At 39.9% G+C, this 25080-nt stretch overlaps 2 protein-coding genes across 4 annotated transcripts; one reads left to right on the top strand and one right to left on the bottom strand.

Moving 5' to 3' along the window:
• Nucleotides 1–487: 487 nt before the first annotated feature.
• slbp (stem-loop histone mRNA binding protein) lies at nucleotides 488–6684 on the bottom strand. 2 transcript variants are annotated; one of them, XM_049756005.2, is made up of 8 exons: nucleotides 6480–6684; nucleotides 5389–5511; nucleotides 4123–4242; nucleotides 3206–3271; nucleotides 2306–2428; nucleotides 2027–2176; nucleotides 1838–1946; nucleotides 488–995 (listed from the first exon to the last, which is right to left on the bottom strand). In XM_049756005.2, exons 1-8 carry the CDS (start codon nucleotides 6536–6538, stop codon nucleotides 924–926), a joined length of 822 nt encoding a protein of 273 aa, XP_049611962.1. In that variant the 5' UTR covers nucleotides 6539–6684; the 3' UTR covers nucleotides 488–923. The 2 variants fall into 2 exon arrangements, with proteins under 2 accessions (XP_049611962.1, XP_049611961.1); XM_049756004.2 differs by having other exon boundaries at nucleotides 3206–3277; nucleotides 6480–6683.
• A 119-nt stretch (nucleotides 6685–6803) lies between these two features.
• ccdc142 (coiled-coil domain containing 142) lies at nucleotides 6804–24934 on the top strand. Of its 2 annotated transcripts, XM_049755989.2 has the most exons (19): nucleotides 6804–7021; nucleotides 7748–7884; nucleotides 8167–8241; nucleotides 10400–10434; nucleotides 10652–10694; nucleotides 11110–11345; nucleotides 11886–12113; nucleotides 12431–13584; nucleotides 15190–15479; nucleotides 16508–16594; nucleotides 16958–17143; nucleotides 18309–18475; nucleotides 19551–19703; nucleotides 20646–20760; nucleotides 21466–21643; nucleotides 21730–21840; nucleotides 22308–22408; nucleotides 23246–23414; nucleotides 24644–24934. In XM_049755989.2, the coding sequence occupies exons 3-19, from the start codon at nucleotides 8184–8186 to the stop codon at nucleotides 24750–24752; spliced, it is 3420 nt and encodes a 1139-aa protein (XP_049611946.1). In that variant the 5' UTR covers nucleotides 6804–7021; nucleotides 7748–7884; nucleotides 8167–8183; the 3' UTR covers nucleotides 24753–24934. The 2 variants fall into 2 exon arrangements, 1 of the variants encoding a protein (XP_049611946.1); XR_007488708.2 differs by lacking the exons at nucleotides 6804–7021; nucleotides 23246–23414; nucleotides 24644–24934 and having other exon boundaries at nucleotides 7477–7884; nucleotides 21466–21483; nucleotides 21570–21643.
• The last annotated feature ends 146 nt before the right edge of the window (nucleotides 24935–25080 follow it).

The raw sequence follows: 25080 nt of genomic DNA, 5'->3' as shown, positions 1-25080 counted from the left end.
TGCTTTGTTGTGGATGTTTTTCATTGCTTGAAAAAAAAGCCCTGCAATTTTAGTACCATTTGTTTTGTTTGTGTCATTATTTAAATTCATATTTTTTCACTTCCGGTTATTTTTTTTAGCAAATTACACATGCATTGGCGAGGTTGTAATAATACATTTGAAAAAATACCTATTTACATTATTAGAGCACTGCAAACGGTAATTGAGCGGTGGGGGGTTACCGTTAGGCAAGGCTGTTTGTATAGCCATTGCAACTCCGTCAACTTGGATAGGCTTCAGTACATCCATGATGAAAATGTAATAATAAATATTGATTTTAGAACAGATTGCTGCCTAAGTTAAAGCGGTATTGCCATTTGTTTCACCAAAAGTATTAACATCTTAAGCCCGATTAACTAATGTAAAATGCATGATTAGTGGAGCCTGCATGGACCGAGGCGGTGCTCGGATGTCAAATTAAAATTCTTTTCATCGTGGTACCACAAACTAGCTGTTTTATTTATTTATTACAAATAAAGCAAACATTTCAAAGCATTCAATCTCTCTTATAAAAAAGAAAACAGACAAATGTCCTTCCCATTTTTAAAATTATACAACGAAATCAAACTTTACAACAGTGATCCATTAAAAGGAAAATATTTGTATTAAATTTATCTGCAGCACTTCACCATTGTATGTTTGTTTCAAGTGAATCTTTAAACAGCAACACATAAGCCAATTAAACTCATATAATACTGAAAAAAACAAAACAAAACAATCCCTGAGTCATTCGTAATTTTAGTAAGGCACTGCTTAGAGTGCATGTGTCGTGGGTTATACCTTGAGGATCCAAAGGATTGCATTGAAGAAAATAAATATTGTTGGAGTAGTGAATGTAAAATATTGGACTAGTATGAACATTTAACAACAGGACAAACAATGAGCTATGCCATGTCAAACTCTGCCGTAGTGTCTGTCTTCTGCATTTTGACTGGAGTTCCAGCACAGTCATCATCCTGGAACAGACAACATTCAATTAAAAACTTCATGCGGGAATGTTGCGCCATCTATATTTTATCAATATGAACTATGTATGTGTCATTGTCAAAAGTTGCTGAGACAGTCCTCAATTCATGATTATGAATTCATGGAGTCAATGCAATGCAACTCAATGTTATCTTGTAATTTTCTAAAATGGATGTTGTGTGATGTAATAAAATACAGTATAGAGCCAGTTAACATTACACAGATCAGTCCTATCGTTTAGCCTGTTGGTGCTCGTTCATGTCTGTTCTTGGATTTTGTCGAATAAATTTCCCCCAAAATGCGACTTATATTCCGGAGCAACTTATTTAGGTTTTTTTTCACGTTATTGTGCATTTTATGGCTAATGCGACCTATATTCTGGAGCGACTTTTAGTCTGAAAAATACGGTATATCAGACCTAGACATTATGCAAGTAACAGTATTTACTTAATATTTGACTTTTATTTAATCTTGCTTGAAATATGAAGAGTCAAGTTTACATTTATAGTGTTAGTAACAGCTATGTACATTTATTAGGCAGGGTAATGGTGCAACGTCATATTTAGTGACGTCCATGAAATGCAACTCCATCATCGTTGACATTTGAATTTTTTTTTTAAAGAAATTATTTATAAGCTCTTTTATAAGCTCTGCACCACTGACATTCATACCATTGACAAAAACAACAACAGAATGACCTGACAATCCACATTTACAAAAACTCCCCTTTCTGATTTTGCTCAATGGCACTCCATACATTTGGCACAGTGCCAGTATATTTTCTGCTGTGCCATGTGTATTTTCACATAGAAGAGCTTCTTCACCCACTCACCTCCAGTGACCGACTGTGAGTGCTGAAGGAGCAAGTACCATTGCCAGCATCAGATAGTATGGGAAAGTCCAGCTCAATGTCCATGACGTCTTCAAGACGGAGTTCCTCGCTGCAACAGCAGAGAACAAAGCATGTCAAAAGACTATGAATAGTTTAGGCCTGGTAAAATAAAGTGAACCATTTGCTTACACATCATTGGCATTTCCTCCCTCTTCTGCTGGGGGGTCCCACGCATGTAATTTGACCTTCCACAATTTGATCTGCTGGTCCCAGGACCGCCGACTGTATTTTCTGAACTTATTAGGAGTTTTTGGATGAACACCTGGCTGTCGCAAGTGCCTGCAAAAGGTAGACAAAGTCATTTAGACAAGGTTCCAGGCTGCAGTTTTCTCCCTCTACATTATATTTATATTTACTACACAGCTATAACACTAAAAGTGTGTGCGTGTGTCTTTGCTATGTACCTACTTGGGAACCTCTTTGACGTAGCGATCATAGGCTAGTGTATTCTTGCCATAGTTGATCTGTTTTTGTCGTCGTACCAACACAGCCTCGTCCATTTCAATGTTTTCCCCCTCTTTGGAGTCACAGCTGCAGAATCATTGAGAAAAATTAAGTACCGTATTTTCCGCACTATTCGGCGCAATTAAAAACTTAAAATTTACTCAAAAAAAACAAAGCACGTCTTACAATGCAGAGCGCCTTATATATGGATCAATTGATGAATTTGTTGATCCATACTGGTTGTACACAGCGCTCTGCCAAAATGTTTCAGTACGTTTTAGAACTACTAGTAAATTACAAGGTCACATCGCTTCCCAGCATTACGGCAACCGTGGTCAAGGGTCGTCACTGAATAGCTGTTGTACCCACGAGGCTATTTCATTTCAAAATAGGCTGTTCCGTTAATGTTTCGAGTAAATTTACGGACCGATATGGAAGGGAAACATAAGTAAGCAGTACCAATGTGTTAGATCGAACTTTAGTCGATTCCAATCACTTTTATAGGAGATAGTTTGAGAAGCGCGATTGTTTACTGAAGGCTCATTGGTTATTGGCTAGTGGATGCATACCGCAACCCTAGCCAACCTCAGTTTGTTGCAGTATAGCTTCTATTTTATGCACCTTTTAATTCGGTGCACCCTATATATGAAATCATTTCTAAAATAAAAAATTCAATGAGGGTGCGCCTTATAATCAAGTGCGCCTTATGGAGCGAAAAACACGGTAATGATAGTCTGAGATGCTTACAAAAACAGGTTTTTTTTTTTAACTGTTGGCAATATATATATTGAAAAAATTGTATCACAAATCATTTAGACTGAATGCAAAGAATGAAAAAGAAACACAAATAGAGAGGTAAAACACCTGCTAGAAGAGCCAGATGATGTCTTTCTCTCTCTTTGGGTGACTTCTGCAGCAAGTATCCTCCTCCTGTAACTGAACAGTGAACACAGTGGGTTAGAAATGACCAAGTATACCATTCATAAACATTTTACTGTACAATAGTGCATCAAAAGTATTGCATTGAAATTTCAGTTATTCAAATTTTGAGACCAGGATAGAAGTGTGACATGAATTCATTTACTCAATGTATTAATGAGATTTGGCAACTTAGGTGTAGTTGATGGCAATCTATAGTTCCTAAAGCAAATGGGAGTTCTACATAAAAGTCAATCTTCATTTGCTTTTTTGATTATGCCATCCAGTGTTGATAGATTGGATTTCATATGCAATTGAAGATTTTTCAATGCATCTTTTTATTGCTGCTGATGTATGCTGTAGTGACGTTTCGACTTTGGCTTAGGTCTGCGGCGGCTGTGTGTAGCAGTTTGTCATCTACATCTTCCTTTCATTTTGTAATAACGCTATTTACCGTTTTTTTTTCCCCTGCCCAGGAGGAAATAAATATGCTTTATAGATTCCAAATGCAAAGCCAATGTTTGCCTCCACGTCATTAGCAGAGACACCAACGATTCCCCAATACAAACAACAGAAAGCAGCAAGGTGAACTATATATAACAACTTAAATAAACTTTATTTCACAGAGATATATTTATCCCCACTTTATTTTAGGGCTGGCCATACATTGATGGCATTTATGTCACATTGAGCAGCGGCACATGGAAGGGGATACAAATCAATATGCATTGCCGCAATATGTCGCTTGGGTCCAGATCTCTACCTTTGGGCAAATTCACCACAACATCAATTAAATATACTGTCTCTACCGCGCATCCCCGAGTCAGAGAAAATGTCACAGAGAAGGGGAAGCAGTATATTACCGCTGCATGTCTCTCTGCACATCTCTCCTCATCTTGTCGTCCTCCTCCACCCGGCTGCCCCAATCAGTGTGTAGCATTGCAATGCGAGACACTGGGCGTCTGCTTTCTGGGGTGGTAAAACTGGCACAGAAAACCAAAGAGAACCATAAAACGTCACAATACAAACTTATCAACCAACACTTCTATTTAAATACCAGTGAGCAAGAGAGGTGCACTGACATCTCGTTGGGTTGCATGTCATGGTGACAAATAGAGGTGGGGGAAATTTCCGATTCTTAGATTAATCGCGACTCGGCCGTGGAAGAATCGAGAACGATTCGCAAACATCCAAATTCCGGTTATTTACATATGCCAAGTAAAGCGGAACTAAAATACAGTAAGCGCATTCTCCGAGACGCTATGCGGAACGGACCGAGAGCACAGCGGCACACTCCCGCAGTACACTCCTTCAGAAAAAAAACAACAAACATGGCTGAGCCTGAGATATTCAACCTACTTCGCCGAGAGATCCGACCTGCTCCTAAAAATTTTAAAGCAGACGTGTTGAATCATTTTGGATTCTACAATGTTGACGGAGGAAATGAATTGGACAAATGCTACGTTGTATGCAAGATTTGTCGCGCTAAAATAAAATACTTTAGCAACAAAACGAATATGAGAAGTCACACAGCACGATTCCACCCTACAGAGGAGGTGGGAAAGCCGCCTGCTGCTGTTTAAAAAGCAGAAAAGCAGTTTTATGAGCCGTTCGTACTGAAGTAGTAGTAGTATCCGACGTGCAAGTCGAGTTATTATAATATATGATTATTAAAAATACCCAAAGACCGCTGGGATAGTTCCACCTTGCACTTGCAAACGGATGGGTGTTTTTCAGATTTATTTATTCTTTGTTTATTTATTCTATTTTTTTCTTCCTCTTACATTTCAAAAGTTACATTTATTAAGTATAACAAGTAATTAGAATGAAGGAAACCGTGTGGGGGTAATAGATATGATAATTGCCCCCAAAATGAAAAATTATATAATATTTAAAAAATAAGAAAGTCAAGTTTGCTTAATTTCACTTGTTGCTGACATTTTTTGGAAGACAAGGATAAATGAGTAAACACCATGACTACTCTGTATTTTTTTTCAATGTTTTGTTTTTGACAAAGGGATGAGAATTTTGGAACATTTTTAAATCTGATTAATTAAATGAAAAAATAATCGACAAATTAATCCATTCTTGAAATAATAGATGCAGTCCTAGTACAGAAACATGCATACCTGGCATTTCTGTTGTTAGAGCGAGTGTCATCTTCACGATTGTCATCATCATCTCTCCTGGAGCGCAAGCTTCCATCAATGCCTCGTTTCCTGCAGTGGGACCACCGTGATGGGCCATGAGACCTACACAGTGCGGGGCAGGGAGGGGGGTGGGGGGCAGAGAAAACATTTGATTGTCTGGCAACCAGTTTGGCGTCTACTGCCCTAAGATGGCTGGGTTTAACCCTAGCATGCCCACAACCCTTTTGAGGATAAACCTTTCAGATAATGAACGGAAGAACAGATGGATTCCCTCAACATATCTCAACAGGATGTACATTTGTCAAATCAATTTCAAATCAAATCAATTTTTATTTGCCAAGTTTGAGCATGCCAAACAAGGAATTTGACTCTGGTTGAACTTAAGTTGTTTGCTGGCAGGTTGGGTATGCTAAATCCTACTGATCGCTTCCCACTTGAAGCAAACATGGCTTTTTCATTTCTGCGCAATCCCATCGATAATCAGGCACAACTACATCAAAAATTATATGGTGAGGAAAATGCCAGGGCACAACTACGGTGCTTATACCATGTATGAGTGTGTGGGGCGAGGACATCGCGATATTAGAACTCTCACATTAAAACCGCGCGTATTTGTTTATCTAGTAGTCAACTAAATCGTATCTCGTGCCTTTTGTTCAAGAATAGAGGCCATTTGTTTCTCCCGCCATTTGCGTTCTACTTCCGCCTTTACTGGGTTCACCCAGCCATGTTGAGCGTCGCGATATCCCACATAATAAATTCCACAAACAGAACGAAATACACAAAATACAATTAGATCAAAGGACATGTTTTAACACGCATAAAGACCAGCTAGCTCAAGTAGCGCCGCAAATATTGCCATCAAAGTAGACAAAAAGCAACATCAATAGCTATACAATGAGTGAACAAAAGAGCAGGGAAACGACAGTTTAGCAAACGTTGGATTACAAGTGTACTCGATAAACACTAATAGAGTGATTTAGGCTGAATCCTTAAATGAAATTAAATCAATCTGTAAATACCCATCTTCTTCAAACACACAACAATTTAGGCCGACTCAATATGATTACCTGTCCCCTAGTTCGGTGTTGTTATCATCCAATCTTCTACCTCTGGTCAGGTCAGACATATTTTTTATTTATAAGTGACGGCGGCGATAAGTAATATAACAGTGTCACAACAAAACGTGAGGTAAACCTTCCCCGGGTCTGGCAGTCAACAAACACCCGCCAACAAAAGAAGACGCGCGGAACGAACTGTCCTAAACGTCACATGACCGGAAAGGGCGGTTCCAAGGACCACGGTTTTTTAAATCGTTTAAAAAAAAATCTTTTTTGGGTTGTAGTTTAATTTATGAACATTTAAGGATCATTTCTGTCGTTAACGCTGCATTTTGTCGGGTTGTAAAATCATCACACCGCTCAAGGGCGTTTTTGCAGCTGTGCCTTGACTACGCCGCTTTATCACTGCAGTGAATTAGATTCCCGCATATAACGGTGTGAATGTGTGACCAGACAGCTATTGCAAGTTTTTTTTTTTTTTTTACTTTTAATTAAACTTTTGGGGGTATTATGATCATTTCGCATCGTTATGATCCTCTTCTGCAGAGAAGGTAATTTCTTTTGTAAATTTAATGACACCGTGCATCAACTATCCTGTTACCTTATATTTATGTCTTTGTAATACATTTCTTGATTAGTCCCTGCAATGCGTTAAAGCATGTTTTCAGTATAAATGCCGTGTGACTATATATGTAGTTTGAGCGAATATTATGCTAAAAACTCACTTTGTTCTGTTACTTTCAGTCTGAACACTAGTTGTATAACTCTCAGGTACTCTCTCAAGGGCAGCCAAAAATAATAATAATACCTAAAAGTAACTTATAAACATAACAGTTGGTCTTTAAGAGAAAAGATTAGCAAGAATATATTAGTATCATAACAATATGTTGAGGGTTAGTTTAAGAAAAATAAAAAATAAATACATTAAATGAATTTGCTCTTGCAGTTGTAACATGGCTTCAACAGATGGCAGCAAGGTAACTTTGACAGATGGTAAACTATGAACAAGAAGAAGAAGAAGAAAAGGTAAACACGGAAGCCTTCGTGTTTTCCATGACAACTGAGAAGCAAACGCCTGCATGGATTGGCTCCTGTCTTCGTTCGAGTCTCACGATCAAGCGCTTTTTTTAACACCCGCGAGGATTAACAAATACACGGATGGACATTTCTCAAACCTGATTGTTGACCAACATGCCACTGCAGGATTATTGCGGTCTGTTTCAGGACTACGGATATAAAGATGATATTTGCTGCTTTGCCCAAATCTGTCGTTCTAGGACTAGTGTCATCTGGTTGTGGCGTTAGCTCTTTCCACGATGAATACATGTTTTTGAGCCAACGACTTGGTCATGTTACTAAGGATGGACCAGACTTGGACCGACAGGAGCATTTTCTCGGGGTGATTCAGAAAGATGTAAGGTTTAAGGTTTCGACTCTCCATTTTGTAAAACGCACAATGCTAAATGGCAAATGTTAATTACATAGCTGATTAGATAGAAAAACTAACTATATAATCAAACCCATCTCATGTTTTCTGCTATTTGACTTAAATGCAAATGAAATGCTTGATCATTGTGAATGTAAATTATTCTAAATCCACGGAAGTTACTTTTTTTTCCACTTTGCACTATGTTATAAGTATATTTATTTCAACATATAAATACACGGAAGACATAATCATATGCTTTCTTTTCAGACGAAGCTGATACTGCAATGGATGAAAACAATTTCGATATCTTGAAAGACCGTGCTGGAAAGCCTGGTCTAACAGGTGATCTTGACATAAACGCACGACCTACTTACTGGAGTTCATGTACAAGTATTTGGTGTTGCCTTCCAAGGTCGTCTTACAAAGCACAGGTTAAAATACAAAAAAAAAAAAGTCAAAGAACAGCAGAAACAAGTAATGTACAAGTGACTGCAAACAAGTCCTATATATGCATTATACTTTATAAAGTGTACAGACTTTACAACAAGTATTGTACAAGTGACCGTAAACAAGTAGTATATCTGAATTATACTTTCTAAAGTACACTTAAGTGTAAGTATATAATAACGTAGTCGTATATAAAATGTACTCTGAACTATGTACTTGTAGTATCTGTTTGTCTATCTAATCTTTTTTAATGCAGCAAAATTGACAACCATTGAAAAGGAAATGAAGCTTCTCACAAATTTTTTAAATTCCTGGTTGATTGTGACAGTATGACCAATATGATTATTAAATATGAATATTATTACTATAATATTATTTAATTGATTAATCCCTCGTTTATCATGGGTAAGTGGTTCCAAGACCACCCGCGATAAGTGAAAATCCGCGATGTAGAGGAAATATATTGTTACAATATCCATAAAAGGCTTTTATAAACGTTTATTGTACAGTGATCCCTCGCTACTTCGTTTATCGTGGCTTCACTACATCGTGGATTTTTTTCAACCCAAAAAAATAATTCAAAATTGAGCAATTATGGCACGAACGTTGCCCGCATGCCAGCAGAAGGCATGGAGTGCCCACACAATCGCGGATTTTTCAAAATAAATAAATGCATAAAATAAAGAAAAATAAAACATTAAAAAAAATATATGTATAATATAGCAATTATGGCACGGAAGTTGACTGCACGCCAGCAGAAAGCAGGGAGTACCCACACAATCAAAGTTTAAAGAAAATAATAATAATAATTCCAAAAGAATTACAAAAGTTGCCCACACGCCAGCAGAAGGCAGCGAGTGCCCACACAATTCAAAATCCACGTCTCTGATCATCCATTTTACCACTCGATACATGTGGATACATAGCAGGAGATTGAGATAAAGCCTGGTTAGAGCTGCTCTTATAGCTCTAAGCCAATCATCGGCAACATGTTCCCATTAATCCCCTCTTGGCCTGTAGTGTTCTGTAAAGTCATATGGGCAGACAAAACCCCGCGCTCCAAGTGATGCCGCAAAAAGTCGCGATGCACCGAATATATCCGCAATATTTGTTTTCATATAAACCCACGATGTACTGAGGCCGAGATAAATGTAGCAAGGGATGTTCGGGATATTACTAGTCAATGCAAAATGTAGTAATCCCAACACACCTATGATAGACTATCTGTATTTACATTCACATTGACAAGATCCTATGCAGTACAAATACATTTTTGCTGTGTGTTATCAAAATAAACACAGTGGGGGGAACACATTCCTTGTATACACACATTTGTATTTGTTTATATAATCCATATAATAAACACCTACAGTTCCAGAAGGCAGTTCGAGAAGTGAATTCCGAATCTATTTTTCCCGTTACAAATAATGGAAAAAAATTTAATCCGTTCCAAGACTAAAAAAAACGCCTTTTTAAAGCATTTTCTCATTTGGGCATTTTTGTCCGATCGCGCGACTGCACCGCCGACCCCGCAATTGCACCGCACTGGTCGCATTATTGTGACAGAGCCATCGCTGAAATTTAGAAAATATTTTTAAAGTCCTGATGTACTTTCCAAAATTTAAGTGGACCTCAGTGCGCAGGGAGCTTAATGTGGTCCAATCGCGCAACCGCCGGGCGCTCCTTTAAGAGCGTCTTTGTGTTTTAGGATGGCTTTATTGCTCCCACTTGCTTTCTTTGGAGGCATGATTAGGGGTTAATACAATCCTCAAAGTAACGGAAATATAAAAACAACGCACAGAGTCAGTCGGCATTCGGGCCGTGCGGTCGGGTTTTCTCGGGTACTCTTGGCTCATCTCGCGAGGTTCGACCTCTGAATTTTTCTTTGACAACAGAAGCAAAAAATCTCGAATTTATTGTTCGAATTCCGATTTGTTCAATAACCGGGACGTTCGAAACTCGAGGTTTGACTGTATTTGTATTGCACTACCCTACATGTTTCACTTCCACTTAAGATTAATTTTCCGTGCATTTCTTTTCTTCTCACTTTCAGAAATGTCTGGATCATTCACTTCGGAAGAGGACAAGGTTGGTTGTTTTTTGGAAAAGAAATACGTAAATGTGAAAACCAAACTTGGACTAAACCAGTTGAAAACCCCTGCTGTATGTCATTGTTGGAAATACTCAGGGAAGGATCGCTAAATTGGAAGCACAAATTTGTGTTACGTTTCCTGCAAAACGGTAGAAACATTTTTCATCTTTTCATCTGAAGATACTAATTTTGATTACCCTCATGATCTTGCAGAAGGCGTGCGTATCCTGTACGACAGAGGATCTGAACACGAATGGTACAGTGTGAACATGTACTAACATTCCCTGTTTGAAATGAAGCATTTTAGCAAAATTTCTACTTGTCTTTTTTTTTTTTTTTTTTTTTTACCTGTCTGAACCGCTTATCCTCATGAGGGTCATGGTCATATATTTAATAGTAATAGTATTTAGCTGCTGACTTAGTAGTATTACCAAAAGTAATTATAGTATTATTTAGTACTAGTAGTAGTCTGAGTAGGCCTCGGCCTTTACACAGCAACGTTTATTTCTGTACAATGTTTAATAAACAATGAAGAGGCCTACCGCTGTTTAAGTAGAATAGGACCAGCATATTGGTATTTCTAAAAACAACTTTATTGCAGAAACCTTTATTTAACCTTTATTTGCCAATCATTTACTTCCATATATCTTTTTTGTATTTCCTTCCTTTAGGGTCATGGTCACAGAGGACCATCTGTCATTTACTCAGAAGCACCTTCAATCCTCCTATGAAATGGTTGTTACCTGACCATAGTCAAGATGATTATGAAGACGGAGAAGAAAATTTTGTCGTGGCCTGCAACTTAGTGTCCAGATCTTCTGCTCGTATCCTGCGTTTGCAACATGTTCTTACAAGTGTGTCAATGCAGTGGCAGTCTTTCAGCGGGGCACAAATGGGTTCGCCCAAGGTGAGCTGCTGGAGCAATATTCATTGTTATTTGGTTTGTACAAAGGCCATGCGGCTAGCTTTTTATGTATGTATGTATGTATTTATTTATTTATTTAGCTTTAACTTTCAAGCAAAAACTTGAGATACGAGCGCTGTGTGGTGCCAGTAAACTTAATTTAATTAAGTTATTAATGGGAAGGGCCTGCAAAGGTTTAATGGCATTTCCATTACTTTCAGTAGTGAAAGATGATACATATTTGATGTGAAAGTTTTGCTTTAAGATCGTGATGACAGAATGAAACACGCCTTCCAACAAATCAATTATGTCCTAGACACCTATTGGGCTCCAAATGCTATTTTTTTACTTGGCATGTTTTCTTCATTTAATGTAAAGTTGCTGGGGCTTCCCTTTTGTATAGTGATTAATTAAAACCAAAATACAATACATTCACAATTACAAAGTAAAACTAATGAAATGGACATGGATTTAAGCCAGGTGTCATGTGCTTGTTTTTTGACTTGGACTAAATCCTTGTTTTCTCCCATAATCCTGGTCAAGATCTGTGTCAAGGGCAGGACTGTGTTAGGTGATAGTGTTCTCCTCGTGCCCGCTTCACCCTTCCTGAATAAGCATTACCAAGCTCTGTGGAAGCTCTTGGAGCAGAGATCACTGCTGCTCTTCATCCACGAGTACACCAGAAGGGCTCATTTAACTACTGCGTACATCTCAAAAGTGGGCCACCTGCTTGAGGATCACTTGAGGAAGTCACACCTCTCATCTAACCTGGTATGTACAAAATGTACAAAATGTCCCGCACTTGTCCGCAGTGACGCACATTGCTCAGAGGCGCGCCTCGTGCTATCAGCGTGTATTTAAACACCATTCTCCCGTCACTTATAAACCCACAGTGTAGGTAAGCCGCAATAGGTGAAGCAAGGGATCACTGTATAGCGCATTTCAAACAACAATTAAGAGACCTTTGAAAGCAAACCCCTGAAAAAGAACCTTACTAACATTACCAACGGAACACATTTAAATTAGATTAGATTCTGATGTAATATGTTGAATTGATTTTTATTTAACATTTCTTCCGTCCTCTGCAGATGCCACACCTCTGCTCATCAGCCAAGGTGCATCTTGTCTCCTTGTGCCAGGAGTTTCGCATTCATCTCAACCACTGGTCTTGTCTTTATGCAAAAGTCCAGTCCGACATCTACCTCAGGCGTGCCCTGGCCCAGCAGAACAAGTTGCTGGAAGAAATTAGACGAACTCTTGACTTGCTTGGTCTGCAAGTGCTCGTTGTAATGGAACGTTATGTCCATGCTGTTCTGTTTGCCATGGCGCAATCTGATTCAGACCACACACCAAGGGAAGTCATGGCAGATGTTTTAGCTTGCACAGAGCTGTATAACAAGGCACTGGATGAGCAGAGAATACAGCACGGCACCACCCATCTGAGGACTAAATTATTACAACAGATTTGTTACACCACGCTGACAAACAGTCTGAGACATCAACCTGCTGCTGTCTCAGTTAAAGACCTGCTGAGTATTATGGCAGCACATCACGCAAATACGGCAGCCAATCAACTCCATTTGTGGACCGCACGGCAATGTGTTTGTGAATCTCATGCTAAGCCGGGAATTTCTGCCCTCTTGCTGTCCAGATCTCCTTCAATGTTAACTTGGGAGCTGTTACAGGATACGTTCTTAAACTCTTGCTCCTCCTTTCACACCTGCCATCTTCACACCCCCAAACTTCACTTGGAAAACACTGACAATGAAAATAATCAGCATCATTCGGTTTCAGAAAAGGCCACATTTCCCCCCATCAAAAATACCCACAGGAAGAACTTATCCTTTCAGTGCCAAATATGTACCTCCAACAATGGCGCAGTACGGACAGATGTAGACCTTGACAACCCTTTAAGAAACTTTCAACATTTGCAGGAGTCAAATCAACCCACCATTTACTACCATTTGTCAACTAGCCCATTGTCAGACTTTTGCCAGCAGGACCAGTCCAAAATTGAGCTTCTATTTCATGTGCTTGTTTCCTCTGGTGACTTGCTCGCTCCACTGCTATCACATCCTTTGACACCTACTATACAACTATTTCCTCACACTGTAACAATAGAGGAGCTACCACCAAATGGGAAGGCTGATACCAATCAAAGAATCAGGGACTGCGGTATGGAGGGAACTTACCAAGACATTGTTGAACTGGACATACCCACCAGGCAAGCAGTCAATCTCAGGTAATAATTTCAAACACGTAGGGCTGCTCAGTTAATCAAATTTCAATCACAATCACAATTTTGGCTCCAGACGATCTCAAAATCCATTTAGTTAAGGACAAACGATTATTTGGTGTTGCCAAATACACTGCTCAATAGAGAGTATGTTGCAATAATTTTCCATCCATCCATCCATCCATCCATCCATCCATCCATCCATCCATCCATCCATCCATCCATCCATCCATCCATCCATCCATCCATCCATCCATCCATCCTCTTCCACTTATCCGGGGTCGGGTCGCCGGAGCAGCAGCTTTAGGAGGGACTCCCAGACTTCCCTCTCCCCAGCCACTTCGTCCAGCTCATCCCGGGGGATCCCAAGGCATTCCCAGGCCAGCTAAGAGACATAGTCTCTTCAGCACGTCCTGGGTCGTCCATGGGGTCTCCTACCAGTGGGACATGCCCGGAACACCTCCCCAGGTAGGCGTCCAGTAGGCATCCTGGTGAGATGCCCGAGCCACCTCATCTGGCTCCTCTCAACGTGGAGGAGCAGCGGCTCTAGTCCGAGTCTCTCCCGGATGACCGAGGTTCTCACCCTATCTCTAAAGGAGAGCCCGGACACCCTGCAGAGGAAACTAATTTCGGCCACTTGTATCCGGGATCTTGTTCTTTAGGTCACGACCATAGGTGAGGGTAGGAGCATAGATCAACCAGTAAATTGAGAGCTTTGCCTTTTGGCTCAGCTCTCTCGTCACCACGACGGACCGGTACAGAGTCCGCATTACAGCCGACGCTGCACCGATCCGCGTGTCGATCTCCCACTCCATCCTGCCCTCGCTCGTGAACAAGGCCCAAAGATACTTGAACTCCTCCACTTGGGGCAGGATCTCCTCCCCGATCCAGAGAGGGCATTCCACCCTTTTCCGACTGAGGACCATTGACTCAGATTTGGAGGTGCTGATCCTCATCCCAACCGCTTCACACTCAGCTGCCAACCGCTCCAGTGAGAGCTGGAGATCACGGCTTGAAGAAGCCAACAGCACCACATCGTCTGCAAAAAGCAGAGATGCAATGCTGAGGTCCCCAAACCGGAAACCCTCAACACCTTGGCTGCGCCTAGAAATTCTGTCCATAAAAGTTATGAACAGAATCGGTGACGAAAGGCAGCCTTGGCGGCTATGGGCAAAGGCCTGGCCACCAGACGCTCGCCTTCGAGCCCCAACTCCAGGCCTCGCTCCAGAGCAGGGCCCCGGTGACCTGCATCCGGGCGAGGGAAAACGAAATCCATTTGTTGTTTTCTTCATAAGGGCCGTCCATGCTTTGTCTGGCCCCTAGATGTTGTAGAAGGGTTAAAGAATGCTGCCTTGGTATGTAGGTGAAATATAGGATGACAACAAGGGGATGAGCATTGAGGCAGAAGACTAATGGTCTGCAGCATTGGTTATAGGATGGAACCACACTTAGTGCACTGTTATGAGCCGTTTGTAACTCTTTTCATCCGTGACTAGAATAAATTGTGATGAGAATTAATTGTCATAGGATATAATATGCCAATGTTTCTCATACTCAACATTCTCTTGATGTCCTGACAGAAGTCTGTTGTTTTTGCCTTTTTGTTTATAGCTCAGGCTCTGGACAGCCAAGTCCCAAAAAGGCTGTTGAAGATGGTCAAAAAGATAAGGATGGCTGTGCATATCATCCTCGCTCCGTTCAGTGGTTGGACCTCAGTCAGTCAATGCTGTTTGATGATCTGTTTGGAGAGTACCGCACACTGCTGTGGGCTCGCTGCAGCAAAGCATTGTGGCTCCAGATGCATGTACCACATGGAGCAACAAGTACAGGGAGCATCAATCTCCATGACAATCACAGGATCTTCCAAGTTCTTCAGATTTTCAGACAGGTTTCAACCACAGGTGAGAAGATGACTGTGCAGGGTACGTTTCTTATAGTCAACTGTTACAAACATCCTGAAAATTGTCTGGTTATGCGATTGTTGATAAGACCACTTCACAATAAAATGCTGTTGTGAGTCATTTTCATTGCTCCCACTACTGGTGAAAAAGTTAAACGTTTGTTTTACGAAGGAACGCTTTTACTTCTCAGCTCTCAAAGCACTGTATTTGCAAGATTTTAGACACAAAATAGTGACTCGCTCTGCTGTCATGCTGCGGCTGACGAAAGAGGCTTTCACACTGCAGTAACCAATTCAGGAACCTCCCCATCTATCTGGGTAGATCTAACACATTTGTACTGCTTGTTTATGTTTCCCTTGCATATTGATCCGTACATTTACTCGAAACATTAACGGAGCAGCCTATTTTGAAATGAAATAGCCTCGTGCGTATAGCAACTATTATTATAGCATTAGCCACCCGCAAACTCCCATGAGCCTCAGCTCACAGACTCCCATGAGCCTCTGCAAAGTGTCATGGCGGCCCCCTGTAAACAATCACGTTTCTCAAATTCTACCATAAAAGTGATCAGAACCGACTAAAGACTGATTTAACACAATGGTGCTTCTTATTTATGATTCCATTGGACATTGATCTGTTAACGTACTCGAAAACATTAATGGAACAGCCTATTTTGAAATGAAATAGCCTCACGGGTACAACAGCTATTCAATGACGCCTCCTGACCACGGTTGCCGTAATGCTGGGAAGCGATGTGACCTTGTAATTTACTAGTCGTACTAAAACGTACTGAAACATTTTGACAGAGCGCTGTGTACAACCAGTATGTATCAACAAATTCATCAATTGATCCATATATAAGGTGCTCCGCATTATAAGGCGCGCTGTGGTTTTTTGAGGAAATTTTAAGTTTTTAAGTGCGCCTAATAGTGCAGAAAGTACGGTATTTCTATTTAGTAGGTGTCAAGAATAGTTTGTATTCAAAAGCCATTTTTATTGTGTCTAAATGACATTTCTGTTTATTGCAGATATACATCCAAAGGAGTGCAAAGCCATGCTGGAGGAGTTCAACGTAAATATGTTAGTCAGTGCAGCACATGCTCAGTGGGACTCTGGTTAGTGTCTAAAACAAACACACACACACACACACACACACACACACACACACAAAGGACAAAAGGCTAGGTTTAATTAGCAATCCAAAGTGAGGGAATCTATACTGTTTGACATTTAAAAAAAAAAAAAAAAAAGGTAAAGACCCAATGATTGTCACACACACAACTGGGTGTGGTGAAATTTGTCTCGGCATGTCAAATATCGCTACAAGCACTTTTTATTGCAATAGGAAATTTAGTAAAGCCAATAAATTGATGTGTAATTAAGTCAATAAAATAACAGCTCGTTGTGTACCTCAGGTATATTTTTTGTAATATGTGTATACCGTACCATCCCCTTATCTTGTCCTTCGCTTTTCTCAGTGGTGTGCCAAGGTTTGGGAGCAGCTGTAAAAGACAAGTGTCTTCTGACAGCCAGAAAGCAACACAGCAGGTCTTTCGCACCTTCATCAAATCAAGATGACAGTGTGATGATGTCTGAGACCGCAGAGTACTTGATGAAGCTTACTCAGCCTCTGCTGTCCTCTCTTTCTTACTGCAATGCACCAGGTAAACATGCTGTGGTTAATACCAGTGTCTCAGCCTGTCGCTGATGTCAAAATGTACCTTGGATTGATGAGTGACAACAATTTTAGATCTTTGCTCAGGATGACATATCAAGGAAAATCCACTTTTTTGCTTTCATATTCGTTTTATTGTGCACTTGGAGTCTCCAACATAGTAGAAAAGTGTAATCTATCCCTCCAGGTGTGGCAGAGATCTTTTATGATCTGTTCGCATGCTATTTTTCACTCCGCTCAGTTTTCTCCATTTTCTACGTATTTTTATCTATTACGTTACAGTCTTTGGGGCGGGACTACCAAACAAGGTAATGGATGTTGCCAAACGGTTTCGCAAATCCGCCATTAATCGCGGCGACTTTTGTAGTCCAAAGTCAACATGCCAAAAGTGCAAGTGGAAAAATCTAAATGTTCCGTTAATCTACACAATTGTTACACCGTACCCCAGCATCAGAACCTCAAGGAGCCTGTGGACTACAGTTAACTAAGAAAAAAGGACATGACAGACAGCACATGACAAATTGAAGTGCTACATATCTTTTCCCTGTTCATTTTTTGACCATTAATTTTTGTGCATGTTACATCCAGTCTCTTGTTATAAGGAGGGCCCTCTCTTCCTATTGCTCAATGCCGAAGAACCAATCGAAAGACGTCGTAGTACCGTATGTTCCGGACTATAAGTCGCTCCGGTGTACAAGTCGCACCAGCCATAAAATGCGTAATAAAGAAGAAAAAAAACGTATAGTATGTCGCACCGGAGTACAAGTCGCATTTTTGGGGGAACTTTATTTGACAAAATCCAAAACCAAGAACAGACATGAATAGGCAACAATAGGCTAAACAATACGGTATGCTAACGTTACATAAACACAAACGAGGAACTGAGAACGTGCCTGACGTAACATATTAACAGTTATCCAAACAACTATAACATAAATAACAAGTTTATCAAACCATCCGTGTCACTCCATATCATTACATCCATCGAAATATTCGTCCTTTGTGTCACACACAAATCACAATTATATAACTGCGACATAACTGATAGATTTCCACTATTGGCCTCTTAGACACTTTATGTTGTAAACTCCAGCACAGTTGTTAGCTTCTTTTTCTGTTTCAGCTACTTTGAGCTAGTTCTTTTTCTGTTTCAGGTACTTTGAGCTTCTTCCCAACAAGGCTCCCTTTCCACAGGTTGACTGTTAGCTTGACGTTAGCTACATTGCAATTGTCCACAGTGTGGGTCATGTCAAAGGCCTACCAGTTCCTCTCCTCTTGGAGCCTCAACAAGTTCTTACTCATCACACAAGGAGACCTCAAAGTAAGCTGTCAAATGAAAAACAATATATTGTCGCACAATATCCTATACATTTATCAAAAGTCTTGTCAAACGAGTTCTCCAGGCCCCTTTGGGCCAGAGGTCACTGACATTGAATGAATGGGCCAGGCTGTGTCTGCGTTCCTTTAAAAATGTTTGATGGGTTAGCACAAAGGTTCTGAACAGTCATTTTCCACAATACCTTGTTGTACTGAAAGCATTGAGATGAGGTGTCAAAGTAATTTTCATCTTGGGCCATATTTTATTTATGGCTTCCCTCTCAAGCATACAGTATAATCACTACACTTACATGATTGCCCGTATATCATTGTGATTATAATGTACATATTTATGTTTCACAAATTTAGTTTAAACTAAAATGTTATGGAAAGATAAGTGATTTGGTATAAAAAAAAAATACTTGAAAGATCTGCAGATTGGCATAAAAAAAATACTTGAAAGATCTGCAGAAGGTGAAGAAGAAGAATTTTAGTGCATCATTTATGCCATAAATTTTATGGCAAAACGAACAAAGCAAATTCATTTAGCAACAAGCGTGCAGTAGATGCAATTTATTGACTTTTGTGGGCTACTAAATATGATGACTCGGGCGTAGCGTACATATTTGATGTCGCTTCCACGCTGATGTGAATTTTATTGACAACACAATGACAAATGGCTCTTCGCTGTCCTGTATTTCATACCATCTATTTTAACAAGTTGTGCAGTGTTAAATCTCTTGTTTTAATTTATTTTCCTATGCGTGTTTTGTGTGCAGCATTCTTTAATTTAACTTTGGTAGAATATCTTAATTTTGTTGTACATCAATTGTACAATGACAATAAAGTCATTCTGTTCTATTCTATTCTAAAAAACAATAAGACACTATTTTTCTACATACTGTCTTTTGTCCTGTTGCCTCCAATGTAATTTTCTTTTGCCTCCAATTAACACCGTGATGTCATGAAGGCCATGAAGGGGTCCATACATTCAACTAGCATTAATTAGTAAATAAGAGTCAACTCAATAATATGTCAGTAATTACCTAGAAAAAAAATCAAATCTTTATTTTCCGTAGGTGTTGAAAGAGTCATTGGACAATTTGGTGAAGCAGACAAAATCCTTGACGATGAGCTCAGAGAATAATTGTCTTTCCACTCTTCATATCCATAATCAACTTGGACTGAAGCAGGAGCTCCACAAGGTTGATGCAGCTATCTGCGACCTTCAGGTAACAAGCTTTTTCCTCTTTAGTTGAGATGTACAGCAATCCCTCGCTACTTCGTGCTTCACCTATCGCGGCCTCACTCTATCGCGGATTATTTTTCGAAACAAATATTGCGGACAGATTCGGTCTATCGTGGATTTTTATTTAATTATTAAGTAATTAATTTATTTATTTACCTACCATATTTTTGCGACCAAAGGGCGCACCGTACTAAAAGGCGCGGTCTCAGTTATGTGTGCCATTACTGTATTTAACACACACATAGGGCGCACCATATCATAAGGCACATGCATGCCATGATTTACAGTAAACAAAAAAAAACATCACGGGAGTAAGAAAGTGAATTCGGTTGTACTTGATTCTACTATTTAACCATGTACTCTACTGTACTCACATTATTGTTGATTGATATCCATACGCAAATCCGTCCAAGTCCTCATCTTCTTCATCCAAATTAAACAGTTGGGCAAGTTCGCCATCTGACATACTAATTTCCATCGTCATTGTCTTGTCGTTGTCACGTTGCTCTTCGGCAATGATCCCGGCTTTCCAGGAAGCTTGAATTGTGCCTGGCAAGCATGTCTCGTCGTCTGTGCCATTTTAGAGGGTCCGAATGCTGTTTTCTTTGCACAAACAATTGTATTTATTTATCAATGGCGGCGGAGGTACGTGGTCATCTCTCCGAGAGCTGCTGTCCCCGTGACTCAACCCCGGATAAGCGGAAGAAAATGGATAGATGGACAAATAGCTGCAATAGGACAGATGCTCTGAAATAGTAGAAAGTGATTTTTTTTTTTGCGACAGAGTTGGTACATATTGATGAGCAGACATACTTTAGGTGTTGCTGACTTACCTTAGTTCCATTTCAATTCAAACATCCTTAGTGTACCAATAACCAACCCACACACGAACACTGAAGATACTGATGTCTTCTTCTTGAATTAGGCTTTTTCTTCTCTGGTGCTAAAAAACTTTTCCGATGACTGCAAAAGGATGTCTGCCCATCTCTTTGAGCAGAACATGCCCTCTGCTGGACACTGGAGACTCAACCCCAGGCCAGGTACAGTACTGCCATATCATGTGCAATCTATTTTTTTTTTAGCTCTTATCCATGTTAAAATGTTAATTCCTCACCCAAAACTCTCACAAAGTGGTGTTTTTCTCTAATCACTCATCTTGGAGCATTCCTGCTCATTCTTTTTCTCTCAGAATTACCCCAGCCCGATTCAAGAATCCGTACTTTGACATCACTAAACACGCACCCAGTTTCTCAGAACAGCTGTGGCTGTTTTGATTTCGGTGCATCAAATAATTTGTTAAATGTATGCAGTGTGGTTGCATTGATTGAGTTTTTTTCTATGTAGTTTTGAGATGGCCTACAGAGGCCGAGATGTACCGGAGTCAAATTCCTTGTTTGGCATGCTCAAACTTGGCAAATAAAGATTGATTCTGATTCTTTCTCAAGACCAGTGAATTCTCAGCCATTCCATATGCCAGTCAGTATAATTTGATACAGACTGGCTGGCATATCCAGTTTCTAAAAAGTTATTCACAGAACATGAAGAACCGTGCGTGCTTAGCTGGAGGCAGAAATTGAATCGATAGAAGGCACTTAGAACATCCACAGTTGTTCCAAATGAAGACTGACCGCCCTGATAATCCTCATGAATTATATTTTGTATGACGGCAGTCCCTTCTGTTATGAAATACTTCCCATTCAGATGGGTGGCTGTGAATTGAAATGACACTTTCTTTTGGTCACCAGGCTTTCCTATTACTCCCAGTGAGTATGCATCAGAAGCTGCTCAGAATGTGATTGGTCAGGTTTTGGAGGGTGTGGCATTACTGTCTGATGATGTCCGCGTGCAGGCTCTAAGTTTAACCATGACGGCTTTTATGGAGGCATGGATGGAACACATCCTGAAACAACGGATAAAATTCAGGTATATTCCTCTGACAATCAGGTTACCAACCTAAACAGAATATATACTAAATAATGTATGTATCGTGTCTTTTGCTTCCTCCTTAGTGTACAGGGAGCGCTTCAACTGAAGCATGACTTTGACTCTATCAGAGAATTTATCTCCTCTGACAGATATGGCCTGCCAGAGGAACTCCTTCAGCAACTACTCAGCCTTAGGTATCCTCATGCCTTGGTGTAATTTAACCTTTACAAACTAGTGTGCCAACCACCTTTAACAATAGGAAGGATTTGCCAGGTTGCCCCATATTCTAGACCAGAAGTCACCAACCTTTTTGAAACTGAGAGCTCATCTTTTGGGTACTGATTAATACAAAGGCATATAAGTTTGATACGCACAATTAGAGCAAATTTAGTTTGGAGGTAGATTAGCCCCTCATTCTTGTTTCCCCTGCTAACATTTCTTCATGAACGCTATGATTTGGTCATTCGCAGAAATGCTTTTGATCTATACTATTTTTCCTACCCCAAATATTCCAAACACACAAACACATTTATACTAACAACTCATTATCAAATTTTAAGAAATTATCACATATGTATAATGAATCAGTATGTGAAACTGGACTGATATTTCTGAAACAGTTTTGATGAGTAGGTTGGTTATTTCCCTTGTCTTTCTACAGAGTATTTCAACAAGTGGACTCTGCGGTATTATGTCTACTACAGCAGCCACAGGTCAGACCATATCTGCAGAGCAGTACCTGGGAGCCTTTCATACGCTGCTGTGAGTTGGGTACTATCAAGTATTGTCATGTCTTTGTTTTATAGTCTGTGATTATTGTTATGATGCTCTAGTAAAAGTCTATTGGCTCTTTAAGAGTAGGTCACGTGACTAGAATCAGGAAAGAAGCGGGGCAGTAAGCACACGTTTCAGCACGGTGTTGAAAGCGAACGCTGCTTGTTCCATTCTCTCCTGCAGTTCGGCAAAACTACTGCCTACATTTTGTGTTATACAAGGCATCGTTGGTATATACCTTTGTTTTAGGTTATGCATCGAAATACATCTTTTGAGTTCTGAAATTATACACTATGCTGAGTTGCACTAATATTATAAAACTATGTGAAACTCCGTGAAAGTTATCTGGGGCATGAAGCCCCTGGCAGGGTCACCCATGGCAAACAGGTCCTAGGTGAGGGGCCAGACAAAGCACGGCTCACAGATCCCTTATGACTTTGTTTACCCTTGCACTCAAGAGTGGGGTGCCAGGCCTGGAGGTGGGACTCAAAGGTGGCCGAGCCTTGACACATGGTCGAGCACAGTCAAAAAAGGAAATGTGGGTCCCCCTTCCCATTGGGGGACCACCTGTAGGGTCCGCAGTGAGCTGGGCGGCTGCTAAAGGCAAGACCTTTGCGGTCCAGTCCGGCTACAGAAACTAGCTCTAGAGACATAGTGAAGGTGTCAGTATATCAGAAATGAAATCAGGCTGACATTAATCAATAATATTTGGCAGCCCTTTTTGACAATATAAAAACTGTTCAATAAGGCAATATCTGAAATAATTTAAATGCATTCTCTCCCACGCGATATTACCAGAATGAACCTGTATGTGTTTACTTCCAGGTCCCGCTAAGAGCAGTAGAGACAGCTTGAGTGCAGCTGTGGGGAGCAGCATAACCAACCTGAGGGGTATGGAAGGGGACTACATGACTCAGTCTAATCCTTCTGTTCTAAGCACTGGCATTCCTTCAGTGGACCCATTTATCCCAGGAGAGCCCTACCTTGCACCAAGGTTCATTTTGAAGTCTGTTAACATTGTTGACTGTTTGAAAAAAAATCATACTTATTTTTTTTTTCTCTTACCTATGAAGTTACCTGTGTAAAGAGACAGACCAAGCTTCTATTTTATGCATTTGCACCAAAACTATTATTATATTATTATAATAATACTTTACGCGTTAGGATTTGCCCGCCGCCAAGACAAATATACTTAATGAAGTCGATTATAACAATGGTGAAGCTTCGCACTTCCAAGCATGCTTCAGCTGAGCATTGAGCAGTGAATTGCCGGCGCCGCTGTCTGTGTGTGTTAAAGAGAGGATGCAATCGGCCGCATCACTCACCTCCATCCTGCACCGACACGGAACGGTCCATCCTTTCCCATCGAGTGAAATGATGCTAAAAGGTGTTCGCCTTCACCATCGCGACAATACACTGTACGCTGTGTTTTAGAAGAATACTTACTGGTGGCCGTATTCATAATTTCATATGAGTGAAATTGCTAAAGCTTGTGGCCAAAATATGGCGAGCATTACATTACATACAGCATCGGGTACATACATCCCACTTTATCTTAATCACTCATCCAGCTGTCATTCTTGGTGGAAGACCTTGCGTTCTTGAACGACAACTACAAGGAACGAAGATAACAAATACAATTATTTATCTTTGTTCATTGTGTTGTTCATTGCAAAGTGCATTTTGTAATATTTATTCATTGTTTAAATACTTTTTTGGAATTGTTAGGAAATTTAAGAAAAAAATTTAGGAAATGTTATACCTTTAGTTTTACTCTTTCCTCTGGGTTATTTGGTTTAAATTCATGATGGTGGGTTTTTTTTACACAAATACGTATAGTGAAAAATATTTGTTGAATTCAAATCTTTTAAAATATCTTATTATTAAAGAAATTAACATTTATGATCACAATCAACAGAAAAAAAAAAGTACCGAAAGTTGGTACCAGTGAGTCTGATTCCCAGGTACTGAAAGTTGGAACAAAACCACTTCAAATGTGAAAGGTACCCATCCTTAGTGCAAATAACGCAGATTTTTGCTCTTCAACTCAGGGCTTGGTACCTATATCCCGAAAATAGCAGAGATTAATTGTACTTGATTATTTAATTTAATTCTCTGTAGTATTTACTATTATGAGGTTTACATTTTGCATTTTAATGTCTCAAATTGACAGTGTTTTGAGCACCTGAAATGAAATTTGTGCTTTCTCTCTTTAACTTCCAGTTTAGCTCTGGGTGCTTCTCAACAAGACTGGTTAGACTTGAGGATCCATACGAGTTCTCGCCGCTGGCGGTTGCCAGGACTACAGTGTCTTTCCAAGTCTGAACCCTGAACAATAAAAGCTGAACTAATTTTTTTACAGAGATCAAACTCATTTAATGGGTCACTATATTTTACAAGCAATAAAAATGTCAGAAAGGTATGTTGGAATAATGCAATGATATAGTCAGTCATCAAACAAGTTGTTTGGTAAGGGGTTCTCAGAGCCATGAATAAACATTGGAAACCTGTTGATGTCTGTTGTGATTTTTTTTAAAATTTGATTTGACTTGTTTATTTTGGCAAATACAACACACTTATTACAACATTTCACATTTTGTTTTACATGACTTGTCGAAAAGGGAAGCGAGTTGAAGCAATTCTGCTTCCCGATTACAACC

The sequence above is a fragment of the Syngnathus scovelli genome, chromosome 1, assembly GCF_024217435.2.
Source record: "Syngnathus scovelli strain Florida chromosome 1, RoL_Ssco_1.2, whole genome shotgun sequence".
Classification (NCBI taxonomy): domain Eukaryota; kingdom Metazoa; phylum Chordata; class Actinopteri; order Syngnathiformes; family Syngnathidae; genus Syngnathus; species Syngnathus scovelli.
The sequence above is the reverse complement of the archived record's forward strand: the minus strand, read 5'-3'. Positions and strand labels throughout refer to the sequence as shown.

What these genes read in the sequence shown, in the direction of transcription:
- slbp (XM_049756004.2), bottom strand. Translation starts at nt 6,538, where the DNA reads ATGTCTGACCTGACCAGAGGTAGAAGATTGGATGATAACAACACCGAA. An exon ending in TACGTCAAAGAGGTTCCCAA is followed by an intron (nt 2,177 to 2,305) that starts GTAGGTACATAG and finishes TACCTTTTGCAG; the next exon opens with GCACTTGCGACAGCCAGGTG. An exon ending in GGAGGAAATGCCAATGATGT is followed by an intron (nt 1,947 to 2,026) that starts GTAAGCAAATGG and finishes CTGCTGTTGCAG; the next exon opens with CGAGGAACTCCGTCTTGAAG.
- ccdc142 (XM_049755989.2), top strand. Translation starts at nt 8,184, where the DNA reads ATGGATGAAAACAATTTCGATATCTTGAAAGACCGTGCTGGAAAGCCT. An exon ending in AGAGGATCTGAACACGAATG is followed by an intron (nt 10,695 to 11,109) that starts GTACAGTGTGAA and finishes TCCTTCCTTTAG; the next exon opens with GGTCATGGTCACAGAGGACC. An exon ending in CACAAATGGGTTCGCCCAAG is followed by an intron (nt 11,346 to 11,885) that starts GTGAGCTGCTGG and finishes ATCCTGGTCAAG; the next exon opens with ATCTGTGTCAAGGGCAGGAC.